This window comes from Astatotilapia calliptera, chromosome 10, assembly GCF_900246225.1.
Source record: "Astatotilapia calliptera chromosome 10, fAstCal1.2, whole genome shotgun sequence".
Classification (NCBI taxonomy): Eukaryota; Metazoa; Chordata; class Actinopteri; order Cichliformes; family Cichlidae; genus Astatotilapia; species Astatotilapia calliptera.
Window position 1 is genome coordinate 4722216 of NC_039311.1, and position 25443 is coordinate 4747658.

General features: G+C 41.3%; 1 protein-coding gene across 6 annotated transcripts in view; it reads right to left on the reverse strand.

The window, feature by feature from the left end:
• Nucleotides 1-6744: 6744 nt before the first annotated feature.
• robo3 (roundabout, axon guidance receptor, homolog 3 (Drosophila)) overlaps nucleotides 6745-25443 on the reverse strand; it is a 166724-nt gene continuing 148025 nt past the window's right edge. For 3 of the 6 annotated variants that reach the window (XM_026183139.1, XM_026183137.1, XM_026183141.1), the window contains 18 exons: nucleotides 25102-25183; nucleotides 24051-24219; nucleotides 19870-20036; nucleotides 19631-19752; nucleotides 19266-19482; nucleotides 17643-17773; nucleotides 16948-17131; nucleotides 16318-16569; nucleotides 15827-15866; nucleotides 15425-15564; nucleotides 15066-15347; nucleotides 13500-13641; nucleotides 12789-13007; nucleotides 12216-12415; nucleotides 11958-12065; nucleotides 11330-11497; nucleotides 9971-10113; nucleotides 7634-8767 (listed from right to left, as the gene is read on the reverse strand). In XM_026183139.1, the coding sequence (XP_026038924.1) occupies nucleotides 8684-8767; nucleotides 9971-10113; nucleotides 11330-11497; nucleotides 11958-12065; nucleotides 12216-12415; nucleotides 12789-13007; nucleotides 13500-13641; nucleotides 15066-15347; nucleotides 15425-15564; nucleotides 15827-15866; nucleotides 16318-16569; nucleotides 16948-17131; nucleotides 17643-17773; nucleotides 19266-19482; nucleotides 19631-19752; nucleotides 19870-20036; nucleotides 24051-24219; nucleotides 25102-25183 (2850 nt within the window). In that variant the 3' untranslated portion in view covers nucleotides 7634-8683. The other 3 variants (XM_026183142.1, XM_026183138.1, XM_026183140.1) reach the window with 2 other exon arrangements.

The following is a 25443-nucleotide window of genomic DNA, read 5'->3' on the forward strand; positions in this document are numbered from 1 at the left end:
AAGTTTATAACTGAGGCAGCAAGTTTCCAATCATTTAAAAAATCCACTGTGTATGTGTATGTGTGTATACACTGTACTTTAGCAGGAACCACCATATAGATACTTTGATATACTTATTACTCATTTTGGAATTTATTCAGGTATTTATATGGGCATGAATCTGCCTCATAGAGTTAGCGGTGGATCAGGTGACGTTGAATCCTCCCTTAGTTATGCTGCAATCGGTGTAGGTTGCTGGGGAATTCCCATGATGCATTGAGTATTTCTCCTTCAGTCACCTTTCTCACTCACTATGTGTTGATCACCCCAACGGCAGATGGCCCCGCCCCTCCCTGAGCCTGGTTCTCCCAGAGGTTTCTTCCTGTTAAAAGGGAGTTTTTCCTTCCCACTGTTGCCAAAGTGCTGCTCATATGGGGTCATATGATTGTTGGGTTTTTCTCTGTATGTATTATTGTAGGGTCTTCCTTACAACATAAAGCACCTTGAGGTGACTGTTGTTGTGGTTTGGCGCTGTATAAATAAAAATTGAATTGAATTTTAATTTCATCAAGACTGCATGTATAAACTCGGTTCATTATGATACCACAAAATATCAAAAGTTTCAAGTTTTCACTTTTGTTAGCTCTGCCATGGCATGACCCAGCATGAACACATCTATGTTGCTGATGGTATTCAGCTAGCCATGAAAATGCTGTGTTTGATTAGAAGTCTCTACTTTTTTCTTTCTTTAGCACATCATTCTCAAACTAAACTAAAAAGTATATTCCAAAGATCCAGAAATAAAACATTACTCATTATTTTTGGAGTAATGCATCCTATTCATACTGCCGTTCATGGTTTATCAAGTATATTGTCTATGACCTTTGTTCACTTTCCTCAGTCTATACTTTTCACTGTCAACTTCCAACCTGATACTGCCCCATTCTGCAGGGGTCCTGGGTTTTTGGTTTGTGGACTTTGGATTCATTTATGTTATTATATAGATGTTCTATTTGATCTCAGCTATATACGTTTATACTTGTTGATCATGCCCCTTTATATCTTAGTTCACTGTTTCATTTGCTGTATTCTGCTAAGTCTCATGTTATTTTCTTAGCCTTTTCCTTGTGGCTTTCTGTGTCAAGGTTGTGTATCACTCTGTCATCTCTGTTTATCTACCAGAGCTATTATAGTTTTATATTTTATTTTTGAAAAACAAATTATTTCATTTTGATTTTTTGGTTTCAGTTTAGTTTCAGTTAGTCTCCAGAGTGGATTTTCCATAATGACTGGTGGATGGGGGGCATGACAAAGGATACACTGTGCAGGAGAGCCAGAGATGAATAATAATTAATGATAATGATTAAATGCATAGTGTGAATAAACACATAATAATTGGAAAAGAAAGTGCATCATGGGAAGCCCCCAGCGGCCTATTGCCTATGTCACGGTACTGGGCCATGAGGCCCAGGGTTTAAGTTCTAATGCATATTTTTGTATCCACATGTGTAGTTTAACGCATCTAGTTGTTTTCTAGTTTGCAGTTTAGTCCTTGGTTTCTTAGTCTCTTTTGTCATCCCTCCCTGGTCCGTGTGTCTACCTGTCATGTTTCATGTCTCTGGTTAGGTTAAGTTCATGTTCTATCTCCATGTCTATGTCTCTGTGTTTCCTGTTTTATTTTGAAAGAGTATGGTGTTCTTTGTTCATTGTAGTTAGTGTTACTCTCCCCTGTATTGTCATTATGTTTCCTTCTAGTCAGCTGTGTTCTCATGTGTCTCCACTTCCCCTGATCACCTCATGTGTGTATTTAAGTCCTCAGTCTTCCTTTGTTCGTTGCCACGTTGTCTGTTCAACTTCCCCCATGTTACGCCAGGTTTCAGGACTCTGTGCTGCTCATGTCCATGTTACTTACGTATATACGTTTCATAGTTCCTTGTTGTTCCAGCACAGTCCTGTTCACAGTTGCCTCCGTCATGTGCATCATTGTCACCCTGTCTTAGCCTTCCCTGCTGTCTGAGTTAAGTGTCAGTTCTTAGTTTTCCCAGTTCAGCTTCTAGTTTAGTTTTGCCTCAGTGCTTTCTGTTGTTTGCCACGTTAATCAGCCCAAATAAAGGCTCGCTTTTCGTTTCAAGTTCGGTAATGTCTCCTCGTCTGTGTCTGCACCTGGAACCTCACACTCCCACACTCGGCACCACCCACCGCAGACCGTGACAGCCTATAATCAAAAAGGAAAGTTTTAAACCTAATCTTAAAAGCAGAGAGGGTGTCCGTCTCCTGGATGTAAACTGGGAGCTGGTTCCACAGAAGAGGGACCTGAAAGCTGAAGGCCTCCCATTCTACTTTTACATACCCTGAGAAGCACAAGTCTGAGAGTGAAGTGCTCTCAGATGTGGTTGGTGACCTGATACACATGACTACTGAAGACTACTGTGAGTAGAAGGATTTAAATATTACTGAGAGTGTCTGTTTTCATTCCCCATGTGTTTCCCTGTGCTTTAGATTCATTTACGATTCTCTTTTGGACTTTGTCGTTTATGCTTCTTTTTGGAATTCATTTGGAACTCAACAGCAGCTCGCTTTTTTTTCTTTCTTTTTTTTCTTTTTTTTAGAATTTCTCATACACCCGGTCTCACCGGACCTGATGCATTTCATCTGTAGTCGTTCTGTAAAGCTGCTCTGCTGCAAAATCAGGTCTAAATCTGATTTATGCAAGTCCTTCAGCACAATCAAAAACAGAAGCTTTAGCAGTCTATATTTTGGTGAATCAAATCTGTTTTTATGTAACTGAGACCATCATGAAATAAAGCCTGTTGAGAATCCCATCTTAATAAGCATGGAAAAATCAATTTAGCACCTAGAATATGTTCCCCTAAGGCTGTGTGCATTGCTCACAAGAATACACTGTAACTGTGTGTGGGTTATTGTAGTTTTTGCCAGTCAAACACCAACACATTCATCAAGTTTAAGCTCATCCTGCATCTATCAGAAGATTTCTTAATGTATTCACTTGGTTTCCACCTCCAGCATCTTTATCTGTGGAAGTCAACAAAGCTATGCTGCAGCATCTTATCGTGCTCCATTCAGGTAAGAGCTCTGAAAGAGGAAGTATACCCCTGGCTGTTCATGTGTGCCTGAGCCTGCAAGCCATGATGCCAAGACACAGCGAGCATCTGTAGAGCAGTGGAGGGTAATGCATGCCTTGTCTCTGGTGGACAGAGGGGAGAGTGTGTTGAACTCTCCGAGAAGTGAATTTGGCCAATTTCATGCGTGTACAGTACTCACCCAGGTGCAACGCACTGTGAAGCTGGAGAAAGAATTAGAGAATTAGGCATTAGGAGAATAAGAAGCAAACAGAACTTCAGCAATAAGCAAGAGCTTTTGTTTATTTATTCATGTAGTTCTAGCTGGAAGTGGTGGATGGGGAGTTAAAGACTGCATGCTTAGATGATGCATCTTTTTAGAAGTTTGCACCAGAGTAAATAATTTTCAGCCTTCGTTGTATTGATTACTTTCTGTATGTCAAGAAATCTACTTGAATGTGCTGCACATCCAGGAAAATCCCATAAGAATGGTAATGAAATACCAGAGTATGGCTGGAAAACTAAGAAAATTACCTTTCCTATCTTTAGAAGGTCTTTTCAAGAATTCACACCATCAGATATGCCCCATCAGTATGACTTTTTAGCAGCCCCTGAAAGAAGTCCATTGTGGCCTTATTTTCTTTTTCTTTTTTTTTCTTTTTTTGCTGCAGTTGTCCCCTCAAAATCAGCTCCAACCCGTGTCTTATGGTATCAGACACCAACATTAGCAGCAGATATCAGGAAGTCTCAGAAGGTGTAAGAGTGATCTTCCATGGATGGCACTTGTATTTCGTGCACATCCCCAAGAGTAGAAATGAGATGTGGGGAAACAGGAAACATTGTCCCAAATTGTTTGTCATGTGAGCAGCATGGACACAGAGCTTCACCCTAACAGGGGTCAGTTTTTTGCTTTTATGGTAAATGGACTGGTTCTTATACACTTATGGTCAAAAGTTTTAGAACACTCCAATGTTTTATTGAAAATTATGCAGTTTAATGTCACATTGCGCTCTGAACTGAACTTACAAATAAGCAACTGGAGTGAAACCAGAAATCAGTGAATCAATTTTTAGACCAAAATGTTTTCTAAACTTTTGACTCATCAAAGTAGCCACCTTTGGTAGATATAACAGCTGAACACACCCGTGGCATTCTTTCAACAATAGAAATCAAATATTCTTCAGAAAGTTCTTCCCATATCTGTTTCAGAAGTTTCCATAAATGTGGCGCTTGTAGGTTACTTTGCTTTCACTCCTCTGTCCAATTCATCCCAAACCAGCTTGATGGGGTTTAAGTCTGGAGACGGTCTTGGGCACCCCATGTTTTCAAGCTTACCATCTTGTTCTTTTTTCCTGAGGTAGTTCTGGCATAGCTTAGACTTATGTTTTTTGGGTCATTATCTTGCTGTAGGATGAACCCCTGACCAACTACATGAGGGTATTGTGTGGCGCTGCAGAATGCTGTGGTAGCAGTTTTGGTTCAGCGTGCCTCTCACTCTGTAGAAGTCACCAACCCGAATCCAGCAAAACAGCCCTAAACAATCACACTTCCTCCTCCATGTTTGACAGTTGATGCCACCCACTGAGGAGCCATCGTTTTGCCTTCTTGATGGCGTACAAAGATCTTGAATGATGAACCGAAGATTTCAAATTTTGATTAATCCGTCCATAATACCTTCTTCCTGTCTTCAGTAGTCCAATGGCCGTGTTTCATGGCCCAGGCAAGCTTCTTTGTCTTATTCTGACGTCATAGCATTGTCCTGTCAAACCTGGAGCTCAAAGTCTTCTCTTCACAGTTGAAACTGAGATTTGCTTACTATGACCACTATTAAGCTGTGCTTTAAGCTGTTGTGAGCCGCCTATCACGCAAGCTGTTAACTCTCAGAAATGTCCTCTGATTCACCTGTGGCTTTGAGTCTGCCAGACCTCTTCCTTTCGTCAAAGTTTGGCCCAGTTTCTGAGTGCCTTTTGATGGTGAAGGAAACTGCACTCACTGACATCTTGACTTTCTTTGCAATTTCTCTGTTGGAAAGACCTACATTTTTAAGTGTTATGATGGTCTGTCTCTCTTCCATTTTTATTTTTATTTGCCTTTATCTCACCATTTTTGTCACACTACTTTCTGCAGTACAATACTGTTCAACTGATACTTCAGTTCTAAGGTCAAATGGTGTCGAGTCCCAGATTTAAACCTAGTGGGAGTATCCCACCTAGTGGGACCATTTACCTTAGAACTGAAGAAGCTTCTCGGATGAGAGGTGAAACGTCTTCAAGCAACTTAAAGAAGTCCAGACGCTTTTCTTTGCAAGCTCCGTTGTCAGTTTTGAGTAAACTTACCTTTTTAAAAAAAAGTCTCTGGCGGTTTACCACTTACCCTTTTACAATTTTAAGCTGACTTGAACAACTTGAATTGCAATAAATTGAACTGCCTGTTTACATTCTGAGTCCATGATGATTCATAATTTAGCAGCCTATCCTGTTGTGCAAATACGATCACCTTAAAAAGTAAACTAAAAAACATGACAGTTCCCACAACACATATACTTACACTTCAAAATCTGTAGTCCATAAACCAACGGATAACATACATCCTATATACAGTTATGGGCAGGAGTTAGACTAACCAGGCATTTCATTAGGTACACTTGGCTAGTATCAGTTTGGATCCGTTTGCTTTCACAGCTGCGTTCAATATCCAAGACTCAACAAGGTGCTTCAAACCTTCCTCAGAGGTTTCATCATAATATGTTCATGATAACATTAGAACACATACTGCAGATTCATCATGATTTGAGTTGATGTGAACCTCCCATTCATTAACATCCCAGTAGTGCTAAATTGGATGGAAATCTAGTGACTGTGAAGCCCATTTGAGTAGTGAACTCATTATCACATTAAAGAAACCAGAAAATTGTGACTTTGGTACAGTGGTCGTAAAGGAAAGGCAACGTCAGCACCAGCACACAGGTATGTTGTGGCATTCAAATGAGGCTCAACTGGTACTAACAAGCCCAAAGTATAAACCTGATATTAAGGCCAGAAAAAAGATTTGCACAAGGATTGTTGTTACAGTGAGTGTCACAAGCTATTGTTATACGTTCATTCAGACCTGAGATTACAGGTTATGATGCAATGTAGTGATGTGGAAATACATAATATTTAAAAATGTTCTTTTAAAAGGTTTTTATCCACAGAGTTGAATGTTGTTGAACTGAGTGGGAGGATTTAATTTGATTTACGTAAAAAATATAGAGCTCTTATAATCCCTGTGAAAAGTTATGCCAGTTTGCATAAAATTGTTTTTCTACTAAATAACTGATTAGTGTTTGAGGTTAGTTATTCCGATGTAGATCAGTTATGAAGCACGGTCATTAAATAAGTAATAGTGAAAACCTTTCAGAAACTGACTCGGTGTGCGACAGAACTTACCTTCACCTAAGGTAACTTTGTCATTCACTGCAACACAACACAAAAAAATCCAACACACATGCATGCACACACACACACACACACACACACACACACACACACACCGCTAAATGCAGACAAAAAGTCTTAATACCCTTGATATAGAGTTTTTAAAAAGCCACCACTGAGGCAACTAATGGCAACTGTGGCACAGTTAAAAAACAAACAAATGCATGCACTGTCTTATGCTTTCTGAAAAAAGAATGAGTACAGGCAGAGGTCATCAAATGTGTTTTACTGTACATTTACAAAACAACAAGAGTACAAAAAAGTCAGTCCACAGACATTTTTTGTTTGTTTGTTTGTTTGTTTGTTTTGGAGGGAGTATATTGACATTTCATCTGACAAATGCAGCAAACAGCCACTCAGACAGACAAGAGGGGAAGCAGAGGGATTACAATCAAACTTTCATAAAGTCTGTCTGTCAGTCTGTCTGCAGAGTGGAACACTTTGCAGCAGAGAAACCAGAGGAAACATAGAAAAATATGACATTCGTAGCGGACAACATGGCAGCAGGGATCCTGGTGGGGAAGCGCTGGGGGGCGGAGACGTCCATCTGGGAGCGAGACCCAGCTCGTTTTGGTTTTTCTGACCCCCCCCCACCCCTCATTCTCGACCAGAAAACATACTTTGTGCTTCATATTTTCTGTTGTTTTGCCATCACAACAAGAGTGCAACAGTAGTTAATGCTTTTCCAAAAAGTATACATTTTGAGAAAAAAAGTTGGCACATTCAAGAAGACTTTTTTTTGTTTGTTTGTTTGTTTGTTTTTTTAAATATCAGACGTTTGTGGTTTTTTAATCCTCATAAATACAATATACATCTTTTACCCCTGTATCCAGAGCTCACAAAATACAGACACAGGTATTTACAAACCAAAGGTGAGGAGTGATCTGAGTGGCTCATAAATATTCGGAGCAATACCAAAAGCAGAATGTAAAGTCTGTTTACAGCAATAACATAGGTTTGACTCTAGGTTCCTGAAACCCTAAGCTCCATGTCTTGTTCAGCTTATTGTCTCCACAGTGGTTAGATGGGCGGGGAGCAGGAGGGTGATCAAATCATCAAAGGTACACTGATAGAATTTCTTTATCTTAATTCCTGAAAGAGAGAAATATAACATCAGTAGCTTAAACAATCAGTCTCACAGAACGAGTTATCAGGACACCGTAGTACACAACTTATTCTAGCAGCAACTTGGTATCAGGGGCCAATTTAATCCATCCATGGAGATTGAATCAGTTTTTATCAAGACTGTTTAGCTGTCAGGGTGAAGAACTTCAGACAATTTCCTCTCGATCTGAGCCACATTCCTGCAGTAATCATCTATCTTGTAAATTTTGGGTCAGCACCACTTAACAGGAAGTTAAGTGACTTGTTGACATTTCCACGATGTACCGGAGGATGCTGAAAACAGCTTCAAGCTAAAATCTGTTTCTGGAAGCTCTGCAGTAACACAAAACACATGCAAGTGTTGCAAATAATATGATGCAATGTTTAATACTCATCTTTTAATGTGAAAATTAAGCTTTCAGCTCCATGCTGATCACAGTGAAGTTGCTACTACAAACAGGAATTCCTCTCCAAGTGGATCTAAAATGCATTTCCTTATTTTTTTAATCGCATCTACAGTATACTGCTACAGTTATGGATGTAAACCAAAAGCATGCGGGGCAGCCAATCAGAAGAAAATTAGCTCAAAGGGCAGAGGGAGGCAAAACAGCTTGTCTGAGGCAGTCTTTTATGCATATAGTGCATTTTACTGACTGTCAATCAATTTATTTATAAGCACATTTAAAAACAGCACAGATTGACCAAAGTGCTGTACAAACAATCATGTGAACTATGCTTGAGCAGACTAGGTTCCCCATATTAAACACATATTAAAGCACTGCCAGTTGTTCCAGTTTCTGAAGATCGTGTCATGCACTGCATTTTGATTGTCATTATTCTGCATTCAGTCCAGAAAGATTGTTTCAAAAGAATCAAAAGTGATGCTACTTACTCTAATTACTCTAATTAACTTCATACAAAGGTCAGGATGGATGGATTTCACAAAACATGCTATGAAATTAAAAGGAGATATAAAAAGTATGAAAAAAACTTCAGTGTCTCAAACGTTCATACACACCTCTCTAATACCACTGTTACAGTGGCCTATTTAGTTCCTAGCCTCGGAGCATTTTTTAACAGGCTTGACGACATCTGCTGCCCTTCCGTCGCCCATCCTAGACTGGCCGTCTGCATCAAAGGCCACATGATAAGCAGGCAATAACACCACATGAGGAAGAGGTAACCTAATCCAGGCTTCCTGTAACTTTATTGCAAAGGAGGATTGTGCTTTCATGTGCCTGGGAAGGTGTGAAAAAGGTCAGCGTGGGTCAGTTAGGAGCATGTGGAGCAGGGGTGAGGTGTTTTTTAGTTCTCCACCGAGGGGGTGGAGGGGAATATAAGGAACCTTTGTGTGTGTGGCAAGAGAAAAGAGTGATTGTGCATGTGTGTCACTTTTACAAGTTGCTTTGCAACACTCATGTCTGATGTGCACTGAGAAGTGACCCGTGACAGAGCCATCCTTTCTCTGTTTCCTCACACATGCAGCTTTATAGTGATGCCTCGGGTTACAGCTGTAAGCTTAACAGCTACAGCATTAAAGGAATGCATCAAAGCTGCTGCACTAACCATGTCTCATAAACCACTGCGTATGTAGGTTAACACTGAATTTTGAAAGTAACCAGAGTCAAAGTTGTGGCTGAAAGCTATTTTATCCATTTAATTACATAGAAGAAAATATTTGTCCTGATCCTTTTCAGCATTGTGCCTGCATGAAATTAATTAACACAACCTTTTCAGTTTTTTCCGTGCAGTTAACCAATACAAAACACAGATTACAAACTGAATTTACATACAATTTGAATTTAACTTTAAAGAGCTCCCATCACTTTGGATTAAGCTCCTGTTGGGTTACCCAGCTTGCTGCCTACCTACAGTAATGTCAAACTTTGTAAGCACAAATTCCCTTCAGAGCCTTCCATTCAGCTGGCACAGCGTGCTCCACCATAAAAGACACTAGCACGTCGCAAGGGAGCCTGCAGGGAGTGCATTTAAAAGAGTGCTCCCACAGTTAAGTGTGCCCTCAGAAGTGTACTCCAGAGAGAGCAGTGGTTGTGTAGGCTTAACATTGTTTCTTACTGTAAAGGTTTTGAAGCAAATGGTAGTGGCAGATCTGTATGAATGGGCCTGAGAGCATGACGGTGTGAGTGTGTGTGGGGGGGAGTGTAGAAGCCCTCTCTGAAGTGCCTTCACATATTAGTAATGATATGTAGATTAAACTGAATCCCATGAAGAGGCTTTGTTCTCATATTCATGAATATATAAAAGAATCAATTATTAAAACCATTAGAGGTGCACAAAACTCTATAACTGGTTTTTTTTGCAGAATTTTACCTCATTGTGTTTCCTGGCTGAGTTGAGCCCCCGGGAGCCTGTGGAGCCTCTCGATGAGGAACTTCCTGTAGTTGAACAGTTACTAGACATCTGACCTCTGGAGAGGTAACCGGCCTTGCTGCTGTACAGGATCATCTCCTCATCTGGAGAGACAGATGCAAATGGGAAAATAAAGGTGCATTTGGACATTTTGCAGCTGATCTGGACAACACTTTTTCAGATGTAGGCTACGTCTACACTAATCCGGATAAATTTGAAAACTGCGTTTTCGTCTAAGAACACTCCACGTCCACACTATCGTTTCCAAACAGTTGTTCATCCACACTGAAACGCTTATGGTCCTCTATTGCGCATACGTGAAACGTAAGATGATTTGACCTGCGGTATTTCTGTCTGCTGTTTATTTACTTTCCGGCTCTTTAAAACGCCGTGGCAAAATGTCGAGGAAAAGTTTTTTAAATGGACTAACAATGAGGTGGAGGTGTTGCTGCGAGTAACGCAAAAGTACAAAGTTGCAAAAGTGAGTGAGAATTAAACAATTTGAAGAAAAGCTATCTGGAGCATGTACAGGCTGATGTCAATCTTTAATAGAGCAAACAAAACAACGCCCTCCGCAATCTTAGTTTAATTGGTCACATGACTGGATCATATGACTAAAATGCGTCATCGTTTCCGAAAGTCTGCGGTTACGCTGTCCACACTGACTAAATGACCTCCTCAGCAGGTCTTGAAGTTCTCCAGAGGCCTGGTAATGACATAGTCATTTGATTCGGGTGTGTTGACCCAGGGTAATATCTAAAACCTGCCTTCAAGGCCTGGAGTTGGACACCCCTGCCTTACAATATAAAGCACCTTGAGGCAACTTCTGTTGTGATTTGACGCTATATAGTTAAACTGAAATTGAATTGAATACATTTCCATCCAAATGAATTCAATAACCACACATTTACCCAGATTTATTTTTGGAGTTGGGTTTGGAAAAACAACACTGAGTTTTCACATGATATTCTGTGAGGGATACACGCTGGAGGGTTTTTAGATTCTCTGAGCCATGCCTTTTGTTTTTGAAAATGGCCAGGAGAGCTGGCTTCACGGTTATTTTGCAAAGTCATTTATAAAGAATGACATGTTGCAAACAGACCCGTTTCACTCTCCCGTGTAACACTGCAGTGCAGTAGTGGACCGTGGTGCATCATTATGTGGAAGAGGCTTCATCAGCCGAGTGCATAAGTGCTGCCTTTTCTTCCGCTTTCTTCTTCTGCAAGAAGCACAACATTTCCAAGAGAGCCCACACTCTCTGTCCTAAATTTGATTTGTCTAACCTTAAACTGCATTATGGCTGAAATTCAACACACTTACTGTCAGTGTGTCTCTGTCCCGAGCCTTTTCGCTGCTGGCTATTAATGCTATATTCAGTCCTCTCCAGGGAGGACAGCGTGCCGTTTGTCACACAGTTGGCCTCCATGCACCCCTGGGGGTCCTGTAACCGGCTCTCTTCTGGGGGTGGTTCTGGAGGAGGGGGCAGGTCTAAAAAAAATGAGATACAGGGAAAGAGCATTAAAACTTTAAGAAAGAACTTTTTGTTTCCATTTTCATTGTTAGGTTTCTGTTAAAAAACAGTTTTCTTAGTTTCCAAAAAATGACAGCTTTTTCTTATTTCTCTCTTTGTTTTCTTTGCTAAGTGAGAAAAGTGAAGAGACTTACAGTCTTGATTTCTTGATGGAAATTGAAATGATTATTCACTTATTAAGATGAAAGGTCTTGTTCTTGTTCCTGCCAAGGCTATGGATTCACAGTGGACTGCAATTTCAGATTTTTATTTCCGTTTCCAGTGATAATAATCATGCTTATCCAGTAAACATATTACAGTCTGTAAGCTGAGATTACAATTTCCATCCATAGTCAGGAATGCCAGCCTCTCATCTTGCCTTTCTAACAGCTGTGGACAGTCACAGTATCTGTGATTCACATATTTGAATCTGCCCACCTCCTTGTATGTCTCTTCTGTAAGCTGAAGTCTTAGACACTTTTTTTTTCACTCTTGATTTTTGGTTTGGTGGAGTACTTGTATCAGCGGGGGAGGAGCGACTGTGCACTGTGGGTGAAAAGGTATAAATAATCAATAGCAAGGAGACGATGCAGAAGGATTACTCACATAACAAACACTAAATCAACTTTAAATCAGCTTCCAGGGTGGGGGCTGCTACTCTGTATTCTGTATGCGTGTGCACGTCAGCCACTTTACCCGGCGTGGTCGTGCTGATGCTGTCTTCATTCAGAGCTGGGCCCTGGCTCTGGAGGCAGCGATGGGCAGGACTCTGGCACTGCAGCATGCCAACTTCTGATGAGCTGTGATGCTGTTGGCCGGAGAGGCTGGGGTTGGACTGGGTGAGCAGCGGGCTCGGTGCCTGGGGAACTGGCATGGGACCGCAGGGTAACCTTCTGCTTTGGGAAGTGAGGGCAGCATGTTACTGGAGCAAAAAATAAACTGAAGCAGAAGCTAAATCTTGTAATGTTTAGGAGTGAGGTTTACTATACAGCTAAACACATGATTTTTGGCATGATTAATAATGTGATTTTATTGGTTTTGTCATTTTATTCTGTCTGTCACATCTGACAATAGCACTCGATTTAGCTAGGCTGCTTATCTGTAATTGTGAATTCTACTGAGAAGTGAATGAAGCACTAAACAGTAAGCAGTAAAATGACTGTGATTAGCAGAGAAATCCCCTTCCATCAGCACATTTGCTGAACTTAAACACATTGACACAGTGCAGTTAAATGGACACAACCTTTAGAAAATACAGTAAGCACGTACCGTGACAACTGCTGGCTGTTTGATTGGTTCTGACGGGGGAGGTCATGGTGGGCTTGGGGCTCCTCGTGCGGTGACGGAGTGAGCGTGGCGGTTGACTGGTGACTGTAGGAGGTGGCTGGAGAGGAAGCGTTGTTCCTCTGAGGGGGCGAAGGTCTGTCCTCGCAGCCTTCCATCAGGTATGTCCTCTCAGGGAGGGGTGGACACCATTCCTCATCCGATCTAGATACACAGTGAAGCAGATTACAGCTCAGCGAGGCCGTGTGCGGCTCTACACCTCGATGTGTTGCATAATTATTGTCGAAGTACAACCTGTTTACTCAGTGATACCTTCAAATCCAACTAGCTAAGAGGCTATTTAAAGATTAATGATGTTCTTTCAAGTTAGGAGGCTTCGCCAACGGCAAAACTGCAGGAGGCTAAGCTTCCCATTGAATGGTACTGCAGCTATGAGTTTTGCTATGAGGCTGCAGAGTGCAAGTGGTAAGGGTCAACATTGCTAATTGCGTTTCATGGGTGGGGAAAACAGCTAAATCAGTCAAGAAGTTGACCAAGGCTGAGATAATTGAGTTGTTAAGGGCAGGGCCTTAAGAGCAATGCTGGCTTTTATACTTAATGCAGCTGTTAGAGGTGACACTAAGTCTAAGTGATGATACAACAGTGTCATACTAATTCAGAGAGATGTGCATCTGAGGAGGCAGGACTGTGACTCACCCTAGGTCCATGTTCTCTGGAAGTTCGTCATCTTGCTCACACTGCTTCAGCTCTTCTATGGGCGGAGGCGGGGGCAAGGACTCCATCCAGGTCAGAGATGGGGTCTTTACAGCCTTACCCATCACCTTCTGCTTGGGCTTACCTAAAAAAATGACATACATAAATAAATGCAGCGATTCAATTGAAGGGGAGGTTCTGGCACAATAAGCTGATTCGTCATGACCGTATTTTGACACATACCCCAGCAGGCCTGTGGCTCACAAATAGCAACACGGAGGCAGCAAAGTAGGATTTGTAGCATGACTGAGTGCATGTTGGCCAAACTGCTTCCACGAAGGAGAGCACAAACCTCAGCTCACTCTCTAAGGGAGTAGTTTTGTATTTTGTACATTTTCATTTTGTTTTCTTATGAAGTTTGCAAGAAAGGCAGGTGTGAAATGTAAAAGTGACATCACTACATGCTTTTTGTCAATTTTCAACCAATATATCCAAATAAACAGATAAATAAAGTTGACCGTGATGGACCATTGGTGGACGTAAGGCAACTTTTCATGGATTGTTAGCACAAGCCCACTCTACCCCCCTACAAATTTTTATCAGCATTCATTGAAAACTTTTCGATCTGTCACCTTGGCAGATAGAACGATTGCTCTCTTTCACTCTTGTTTTTGTGTTCCTTTGTCTTTCATTGTTACCCAAGTCCACTCCTGCTGTCTTGCCCAGAGTCACATTTGGATGTGTATTCCTGTTTTACGTTGGTAATGGTCGTTCTCCGTGTCTCAAGTTTTCTTCGTCATCTCGTTATGTCTGTTGTTGCATCCCACCTGTTATCTGTCCCCTTGTTATTCTGTGAGTGTGTGTTGTTTCTGTCTTCCTCTGTTTTTTGTTGCATTGTCCCTCATCCTTCACAGCTGTGTGTACCCTCGCTCTGTGCCTCCCTGCTTCGAGTTTCCCAGCTATTCTATTTCTCCTTGTGATTCTGTTAGCTTTTGATTCCCCTGCTCACCTTGGTTCTGTGTATTTTGGACTTTCAGAATTAAATGCTCATTTTCAATTTGCTCTGTATTCAAGTCCACAAACAAGCTTTTACATAGCCCACAAAGAACAAAAACACTATTTTCTGATTAGTATTTTTCATTAGAAAAGCAGAACAATCTAAAATCCGAAGCGATTCTGAAGGCAGATGCAGACTGTTTCAAATCTAATATCAATAATCCATCCATCTTCATCCACTTTATCCGTGGCCGGGTTTTGAGGGCAGCAGCCTAAGCAGAGAAGCCCAGACCTCCCTCTCCCCAGCCACCTCCCCCAGCTTATCTGGGGGAACACCAAGGCGTTCCTCCGGATAAGCTGGAGCTGATTTCATATCAATAAGTGATGACAAAATATCCATGTAAAAGGAAGGAAGGTAAGGAAGGAAAGTAAGGAAACACTGGAATCTAAAGTCATATTTTTGGCATATTTTGGGTTTACATTTCACCTTTTTTTTCTTATTTCCTCGAAGTAATCAACGCAAAAGGAGACAGACGTGTATTTCAAATTCACAGAACTGAAATCCTTCCTCACCACTGCAGCGGTCCAGCTGGGCGTACTGAGCTCCAGATGGACCGGGCTGGGTAATCCAGTGGCCGTCGTCTTGCTGCTCACCGCCGTGGGGTGGAACTTGTGTCTGGTTGGTGAAAGGCATGATGGAGGTGGAAGCGTAAGGAGTGGTGGAGTTGTGCTGGGCGTAGGTGAAACTGTGCAGGTCCTCGCTGGTGGCGTCAATCGTGCTGTAGATGGGACCTTCGGTGGAGCCTCCCATGCTGTACTTCTCAGTCTGATTCAGGTAGTTGGAGATGCCAGCTTCTACACAGGGATGGAGGTAGGATTTAGCAAAGCTCCTGTTGTTGTAAGCACAGCATCACAAAAACAGACACTCCTACCATTGTAGTATCTCTCAGCTGTGTCGGGATTGGCCGGGCAGCAGTTGACGGCCTCTTTGCCATTGTGAACCAAGTTAGTGGTGGGCCAAGAGTCTGCCAGCCATGGGTAGTTGCCCATGTTGCCCCCAAGCACTCCTTGCCTACAGAGACACTCTGGCATTAGCTGAAGTCGTAGTGGGGCAGTACAACATCAAGTATAACTGTCCAGATGGAATTAGAGAGTGGCAGAGAAAAAACTGCATGCATGCAGTGAGAAATGTGGTGTGAATTTAAAAAGATTCACATAATAAAATATCACAAAGTTCAGAGATATAATTCTAGAAATGTCTGTATGTCTTTGCTTAGCAACCCTATCCTACTAGTTCACACAGAAACAGCACTAGTAGGATATAAACCAGTTACCTTCCATTTAGTCCCGGTCCTTCTCCATGAGGGAAACCGACTGCAAAAGCAAGAGAGAAAGAGAGTGATGAGCAGAGGAACAGGGATTCACAAACAAATTATTCTGTTATCCTTCTTACAGATCCTTCAGTCTATATCCTATTCTAATAATGTAGAGTCAGCTGTTCTCATGTCCACCAAAAGCACAAAAAAGTGCATCTATGTTTTTATTTTTTGATTATTATAATTATGTGAGTTCATACTTAAACTTCTAGTCATGTATTAAAGCTTATACTATTGCAGTACAGAGAACAGAACCTAAATAGTAGGTATATATAAAGATTATTAAGTATTCAAGCCCAAATTTAGCCTAGGAGGGAATTACACTGAAACTATTTGTAAGTTTTTCCTTTTATTTGGCTGTACATATGTCAATGGCAGCATTCTGGATTCGACTTCCTTCATAAGTATCATCCCAGCTTCAGGTCATCTTTATCATCCTTCATCCTTACCTGCTGGTGTGTAGGCGAAGGAGGCCGTGTAGTGGCTCAGCTCCTTCCTCTTCTTGCGGCGGCAGTAGATCCAGACGCTGAAACCCATCAGGATGACCCAGCAGGCTCCTCCGATGCCTGCGATGAACGCCGGCTGCTTGACCACATCTGTAATCTGTTCAGCTAGACTCACGCTGCTCTCCTCACCACCATTGGTCTTGTCACCACTGCCTCCGCTTCCACCTGCTAATGAGGGCTGTTCAGCTGGCAGCTCTACAGGAGAAAAACAAGACCAAAGATTACTGAACCATTTTATTTTTGGCTGGTTTGTTTAGTTTTCATACTCCAAAAAATAGCAATCAGTAAACCGTGTGTGTCTTTAATAAAGTGAAACTAAACTAAACTATTAACCGTGGACATAATTACCTCTTTCCTGAATAAACCTGAAGCAGGTGATGATGACATAACCTGAGATGTAACATTAATTAGCATCTTCTAATAACAAGTTTTTGGATGTTTTAGGTATGTGATTGCTGGAGCCGCACTATGGACTTCAATATTTTCCTGCGTCCTCTGGGATTAGTGTCTACTTAATTCATCTACTTTCGCACCTTGGCCCACTTTTTATTCTCATTATTTTTGTGGACTCACTGATGAGGACGGGCACCGGCTGACTGCGAGTGCCAATCCCGGCGCTAGTCACTGCTGCCACCTCCACTTGGTAAAGCACTCCGGGCATCAGGCCCTTCAGCAACGTGGACAACGTGTTTCCATCCACTGTCTTGTTACTGTAGTATCGGGTCTGGTTGTCATCACCAGTGCTCATGCACCAAACCTGTTTGCATACAGAAAAATTTGCCATTAACTTTTTTTTAAATACTTCACATTTTAATTCAAAGATAAACTAGTTAACTACTGTCCTTTTTTGCTTAAAACTACATCAGATGTAAAGTTTTCTTTTCCCATTTATCCTGACTGAAGAAAACATCATACTCACAATCCACCAATTACCCGCTGTTTCCTTTTTATCTATATCTTATGGGATTAGCAGTGATTTCATAAGAGAACCGCCTTAACATTTGGGTCAGTGAGTACACATTTTGTGTGTAAGGCACTACTTACATGTCAGCTATGATGTTTTCTTGTGTGAAGTGTGAAGGCAGTGAACGGAGAGTGGTTACTACACATTGCAGAGGTTTTCCTGGGCAGTCACAGTGCTGCCCCCACTAAAGCTTTATTTAATTCAATTCAGTTCAATTTTATTTCTATAGCACTAAATCACAGCAGTCACTTCAAGGCACTTTGAGTGTGAGACTTGTGACTTGACTAGGCTGAGGTTTGTTTACCCTGTACTCCTGGATGATGCCATTTTGCGTGTCACTGCGTGGCGGCTCCCAGGAGACACTGATGCTGGAGCTGGAGCTGTTGCCGAGCTTCACTGTTGACACTGTAACAGCTCTGGGAGGGGCACTGGGTACTGTGAGAGGTGGGAGGAACATTTCTCTCATTTCATCAAGATGAGCAGAGTAGTTGAGCGCAGTAAATTATGAACATACACCCATATAGATACATATACATATTAGGACTGGGTATCGTCACTGATTTCTAGAATAGTTTCAATTCCGATTCACAAGGTCCCTAATCGATTCGATCCGCGATTCGATTCAATTCGATTTGAGAGTCAGAAATATTATAATTCAGATCATGCATCAGTACATTTCCATATTTTTATATCTATAACAAGAAAGCTGACACTTGCGAGACTTTATCAAAGATGTGAGCATCACAGCAGATGCCTTTGTGTCAAAGTAGCTGAGGATAAAACACAGAAAAACATGAAGGCGACTTTCCTGGCCTGGGATTTTATAAAAATATTCTGCAGTAGATCAAAAACGAAAGAAAACCATTAATCAACATATGAACATTACCTGATGCTGCTGAAGTGAAGCAGAGCAAAGTTACAGAGGTTTGATTAGAGACACGGCTAAGCGTTATGAAATTTTGCATAATTTTAAAAAGTTTAAGTTTGTTCAGTAGCCTACTGAACAGTAGAAATGAGGTTTTCTTTTCGGAAGTAAAAGGAAAAAAAAACAGCGGCCAACAGCGCTGTAAACAACGGTAGACTTGTGCGTAATAAGCAAGCGAATAATGCAGAAAACAGATTTTTAGACGGGAAACTGTTCTTGAAGTACAGAGAGAGAGAGAGAGAGAGAGAGAGAGAGAGAGCTCTGCATGAAGTGTGATTTTATCGTGGTGGAAGCAAAACAATTTACTCATTTACTGTTTTAGTTGTTTGGTGGTTGTGGAAATTTTGTGAGGTTTAACCTAATTTATATTAAAAAAATCGATTCAGGATTTTAATGAATCGATATCATGTTATCCAAGCTAGAATCGATTTTAATCGATAAATCGATAATCAAAACCCACCCCTAATACATATGTATATGTATACAAAGTAGAGCAGATATACAGGATGGAAATACAACCTGCACTTGAAAAGGAGTGGGGAAAAAATAACACTTGTGTGCTCCTAACCCCTTCACATATTTATAGCTCAGTCATTATTAACAAATACATAAAGTAATAAAAGAGAAGACACATGTATATAAGTTAATGATGTTCCTTATTCAGGCAGGTCAATCCATAAGTGCTCATGGCACATATGCCTCCTTCCTTGTGTTTTACTCTGGAGTTTGGATCAACCAATATAAACCCCTAGCTGCCAAAACTGCAGCACACAAATTTAATGAAAACAGTGATCAGTATAGATGAACTCAAATTCCAGAGGATATAAAATTAACCTCAAAATTAGATAACATAACGGAGATTCATGTGGTGTCATACAGGCTAATGAAAATGCCGTACAGGCCCTGCAGTGTCAAAGAAAACCAAGCCCAGTTTATTAGAAACACTTTTCTTTGAAGATTTCTTGATTACAGACTCATTTCTTCATTTACCAGACTTATTACCTTCTTCTGGGGTCCGGACTAGCAACGTTCTGCTATCTTTGCCCTGGAATTCATCAAAGTAGGGACGGATCTTTATCTCGTACTCTGTTCCTTTGAGTAAGCCGGTGAGGACGGTGCTGCGCTCCGAGGGGGAATTGATGTCCTGGAGGAGCCACATTCCCCCGCTGGGCCGGTAGGACAGACGGTAGCCCTGGACGTACTGAGACTGACGGTCGACCTGGAAAAAATTGAGGTCCGCATTGGGGGAAGATGAGAGAAGATGACGGAACGGCGAGATGGAGAGGAAATGGAAGATTATTTTTCTCTCTTTGCTAACCCCAAATGAATACTTTTCCCCAAAAAGCAGGGAAATATGTGCCACTCACGTTCCAGGATACTCTAATGGAAGCTGCTGTTAGCATCACGGGGTCCTGAAGCTGAACAGCCACCTCTCCCAGCTCCCTCTGCACTTGCTTGTGGTCCACTCCCTGACCTGTAGGGCTCACATCTGAGGGAAAACACACACATAGAGTGATGCTGTCAGCGCATTAACACACAGTCACTGTTTCTAACAACTCCAGGTGTGAGTCTTGCTGTATTTGGTGAAAGGGGGGTGCAGGCTGACCTTGTGTTCTGACGGGCTCAGAGATGGGGCTTGGGTCACTCAGGCCGTAGGTGTTGACAGCACGGACGATGAACAGGTAGACGGTGTTGGGAAGAAGGCCGGTGATGGTGTGTGTCTCCATTTTAACCATGTCAGCTACAGTCTGCCATGTGCTCCCTGCTGATTGGCTGTAAAAGTACAGAAGATGAAAAAAAGTCAGATAAGCAGTGCGATATTTAGTGGCAGTATATTATTATAATCAAGAAAATGTACTCAAACTACCTAGTAGAGATGTGCACGACTAGTTGACTAGATGACTAACTGTTGCTTCTGTTGATGGTTGGTACCAGATGTACTAGTCATTTATTCTTAACATTTTAAATGATGCCCAATGTCGATAAATTGTTGCGTCCCAAATGTTACGCAGCCATCTGCGACCAGCTGCCATGGAGCTACAGCCCTGGTATTGTTGTAGAAAACCTCCATAACTCAGTTAATCTAGGTCTGATCTTTTTGTTAAGCCTATTATTGTTAGTTATTTTGAAAGCAGAGGAATAAGATCAAGTAGCGGAAATGAGCTTTCTCCGAAGGGTGGATAGGCTCTCTGTTAGCGATAAGATGAGGAGCTGAGTCATTTGGGGGGGATGGATGATTTATTGTTTTGTTATTGTTTTAGATTTGGACTTTTATTGAGGTAAAACTTGTTACAAACTGTAGAACAATGTGTATCATTCATAATGCATGGTTTTTCTGCTTCTTCATTGTCTGCTTGGTGTATAACATGCAATGTTCATAATGCACAAGATGCCACAAAGTTAAGCAGCAAAGTGTGATTAATGATTGAGGAATGTGATTTATGGTTCAATATTTTCCTTATTTAGACACTTTTTGACATTGTCCATTAAACTTTTGTCAAATCTAACTTGATATTTGTCTCTTAGTTTTGACTACACAGTTAATCTCATTTTTTTCCTCGTTAAGTTGACAAAATTAGTCACTAGGAACATCCCTAATAACTAGTAATTTAACCTCTTAAGCCCCAAGCCTACCTGATCTCCTGCCTTTTGCCCCTGTATCAGGGGGCGTTGGGGCTTAAGAGGTTAATTCAATTTTATTTAGACAGCTCCAAATCACAACAGTCGCCTCAAGGTGCTTTATATTGTAAGGTAGACCCTACGATAATACATACAGAGAAAAACCCAACAATCATATGACCTCCTATGAGCATCGAATGCCCCAGCAGCCTACACCTATTGCAGCATAACTAAGGGAGGATTCAGGGTCACCTGATCCAGCCCTAACTATATGCTTTAGCAAAAATGAAAGTTTGAAGCTTAATCTTAAAAGTAGAGATAGTTTCTGTCTCCCGAATCCAAACAGAAGAGGGGCCTGAAAACTGAAGGCCTCCTATAGTATAATTAGCTTGCATGTGCCTACTGCTCTTTGTCTCTCAGCATGACTACTCCAAAACTTCCAAACTGAACTGAATGAAAGCTCCACCTGAAAAGTGGAGCAGAGAAAATGAAGAATCTCACGACGCTGATGTGAAGATTCTTGTGAACTTGTGAAATACGTCAGTGACCTTGGCAGATGATACACTCTCTTATTGCCCGTCCAGTTATTCATGCAATAATTTTTTTGAAGAGGCTGCAACTAAAGATTATTCTGCAACCTAATTCATCTGCTGATTATTTTCTGCTTTGTTGACAAATATCCAGGGAATAAAGACCACCAGAGTCTAACCAAAAGATTAAGAAAACAAAAGTAAATCATTAATAAAATCAATCATCAATTAAAAAGGGATTTTTTTACCCACTTGTTCCACTTACTTGCTCACTTACAAAGAAATGATCAGTCTCTAACTTTTACAGAAAATATCAACTAAATTTCAGGAAAAACACATTATTCCCATATTTCTCCTACAATATGAACTGAACTACAACAACAGGTAAAATAAACAACTGCTGTAAACTGATGACTAATATTCGATTGAATTATTGTATTGCATAGCATTTTCCACCATCTTAGACAGTGGCTAACAGTAGCTTAACCTTCATATTATTTTCACTATATGAACAATTTCTATATCTTCTATAACATGCTTTTTAATGTTACCGTGAGTAATTCATATTACTCAGTCATATTGTAAATCTCCTCATAATATGTTTGAAAACAAAACAGCAAATATGTAGGTCTTATCAACAAGAAGGCAGAGTGACAAGCAGCTTCAAGCTGCTTTGTAATACCGACTTGATGTGTAACCTCATAATTAACCAATGCATGGGAAGCTCTCTGGGCAAGAGCATGATCTATTTTTGGTTTCCTCTAATATTCAATTCAGTTTTATTTATATAGCGCCAACTCACAACAACAGTCGCCTCGAGGTGCTGATATTATTTATGAAACAATAGCTGAAGTTTTGCAGCTCACACAACTTTGTGCTTGAAAGATCTTCTCCCAGTAATACTATTTGTTGTCCTGATGAATAATGTAATTGGGCTTGCAAGAAGGCACAGCTGCTGACATAAAATGAGGGCATGTTGTTGGCCTTGTGGCACTGCCCCAGACAGATGCATTATTCCACCACCGCCAACCACAATCCCTCCTCCTGCTGCCTTTCTCTGTTCCTCTGTGAATTTACCATCACCTTGGCAGAGAGGCAGTCACAAAGGCCTCCTCCACCATGAACTACCTTTATGCTGAATTCTAACAATTAGACCAACGGGGAAGTGGCTCTAAAATACTGTGTGTGTGTGTGTGTGTGTGTGTGTGTGTGTGTGTGTGTGTGTGTGTGTGTGTGTGTGTGTGTGTGTGTGTGTATTCATATCTTTGTGGGGACCAAACATTGGAAGTTTACTATACTTGTGGGCACCAACAGCCCTTACAGAGACCAAAATCCCAGTCCTCACAAGTTTGAAGGCATTTTTGAGACTCAAAATGTGGTTTTAGTCTCAGGGTTACAGTTTGGTTATGGTTAGGTTTAGGTTTAGGAATTCATTTTTTATGGTTAGGGTTAGGGTAAGCAGCTAGGGAAAGCATTATGTCAATGAGATGTCCCCACAAGGATATGAATACACACACATGTGTGTGTGTCTGGATGTGTGTGTGGCGTGTGTTTGTGTGCGTGTGCGTAAGTGAGCACAACACCCTGAGTACTGGCTTCAAGGCAACTTTATGGTGGAAGAGAGTTCACACAGGTGTACAGAAGACAAAATCGATACAGCATCAGCAGGAAAATGGAAAGTGTGCCTTTGTGCATTAAATAAACCCTTTTACATACCACATATGGCATAAGCAGACATAGTAGTGCTCCTACAAACAAGCCTTATACCTCAGGCAAGGAAATGTTATTGTAAACATCCCTGTGGTCCCCTCCAGCTGCTTTAGAGAAAATCCGTTTGCTTTATTCTGAAATGTTCAGGCGTTGCCATGGGACACAGTGGACGTCTGGATCTGATTAAGCGCTGCCGGTGTCCCCAACTTTATCAAATTGGCAGGACATATTTCATTTGCCTATCTTCATCTAGAGGCTTCCTTCCGAACCACCCGCCCTGTTTAGCTAAATCTATTCTGGGTCTAATTAATCCAAGGCTGACCTCTGCTCAGGTGAAGATACCTGTAGGGTTCTGTGGAGGCCCACTCAGATTTAGATAAGCCACAAGAGAAAAGACAATATTATTTTAGGTTGTTAAGGTGTCAAGGTGTTTTTTAGCGACTTATCAGCAACTTGTCATCAAATTAATAATATTATTATTGCCAGATTATTACTCAGTTTAAGTTGGAGTCACATTAAAGAAACTAGTATTTAGTATTTCTTGGTTCCAAAAGGAGCACGGCTTCTGCAGAAAAAAATCCTAAAACTGTTAAATAAAGAAGACAAATGTAACTGCACTTGTACTTATATAGGACTTTTCTACTGTAACTGAGCACTCAAAGCATTTTTTAATTTCAAACTTCATTCACACAAACACAATGATAAAAAACGCTGAAATTCACACACTCACTGATTGCTGCATCGGGGCCTACTTGAGATTCAGTATCTTGCACAAGTATACTTCGCTATACAGAGCCAGGTATCAAACCACCAACCTTCTGATTGGTAGATAACCCACTCTACATCCAGACACACAACCACAGGTGAGAAGTGCAAAAAGTATAAGAGAAATGAAGAGCTCTGGATTAACATAGCAATGTCAACTTACCTGAAGGCCTCAATGATGTAGGAGGTGACAGCGGCTCCTCCCTCGTGGGCATTGGGTTGCCAGGTCAGAGAGACACTGTTCTTGGACACATCCGTGACTATGGGCTTATGTGGCGGGCCTGGCAGCTGGAAGGGTTCAGTGGCCTGAGCTACCAACACGTCTGCGCTCTCTGAATGGAAAGGGAAGCAAACAGGAAGAAGGAGGAGTAGCAGGAAAGGTGAAAGAGAATAGTGCACATTTAATTATAACAGCTGGCTCTAGTGCTACTGTTTCATTACGTCCTCTCTGTAGTCCCACTAATGTTGACTGAGCATTAGCATCCTCATCGCCGCAGGTGGAGCTCCTCACTTCTAACAGACTTTGTGATTTTGCTGTTACACCCGAGCCAACTGTTCTGACACTAATAGTCAAATAACAGACTTAGGTGTTATCAGAGTAGCTTGTTAAGTCGTTAAAGGCTTCATTTAATGTCATATAAACAAATCTTTTACTGCTTGAAATATTTTATGTGCTAATGCCTGCTCCACTGCAGAGAAAGTAAAAAAGGGCAGAGCCACACAAAGCACTTAAATAAATGGGGTGTTTTAAGACAGATGATATCTCACATTTGCACCCCAAATTTGGTCATCAGCATATTCTCACCTTTGCTTTACCTCTCTTGTCCTTTCTCTTCACCCCAGGATTCACATGCATACAATTGCTGACATTTAGATTTGCAGTTGGCTCAGGAACAGCAGGGGCTAAGTGCTTTAATTAGACCCAGCTACTTGTTTCATTTAAGCAATTACACAGACATGAGGAACACTACCTACACTCTGGCTTTTTACAGTGAAGTCACACATCCTACACTCAGTCACAGCTGATGAATTTTAAGTTGCCCACATTTAATAAGGAGACATTTAACAAGTGACAATCAGCATTACTTTTTTTAAACAGCACTTCATATACATGGACATTTTCTTTCTCGTCACATGTAGCATCTCTGTGTTATATGTAGACACTTCATAGAGCTTCCATTTGCATGTATTTAAATCACACAGAGACAATTTACCTTTGACTGTGAGCACTCCACTCCAACTCGTCTCTCCGCTGGAGCTGCTAGCCAGGCAGGTGTAAACCCCAGAGTCTGTTTCCTGGCAACAGTAAAACGTGTATCATTAGTTTATTGTGCATGCGTGTGTGTGATACTGTGGTAATGCACTCATTACCAGTGATTGAGACTAAATGTCATATCTCTCCAAACAGATTGTTTGCAGAGAGAGTGCTGAGCAGTTGGAAGTTGGTGTGGATGCAAAGCTTTTGGAGCAGGGAGATTTTATTAATGCAAAGCCAACCAGGTAACTATACCTTCAATGCACTTTCACAGTACAGAAAAATGTGCTTATTACTGTCA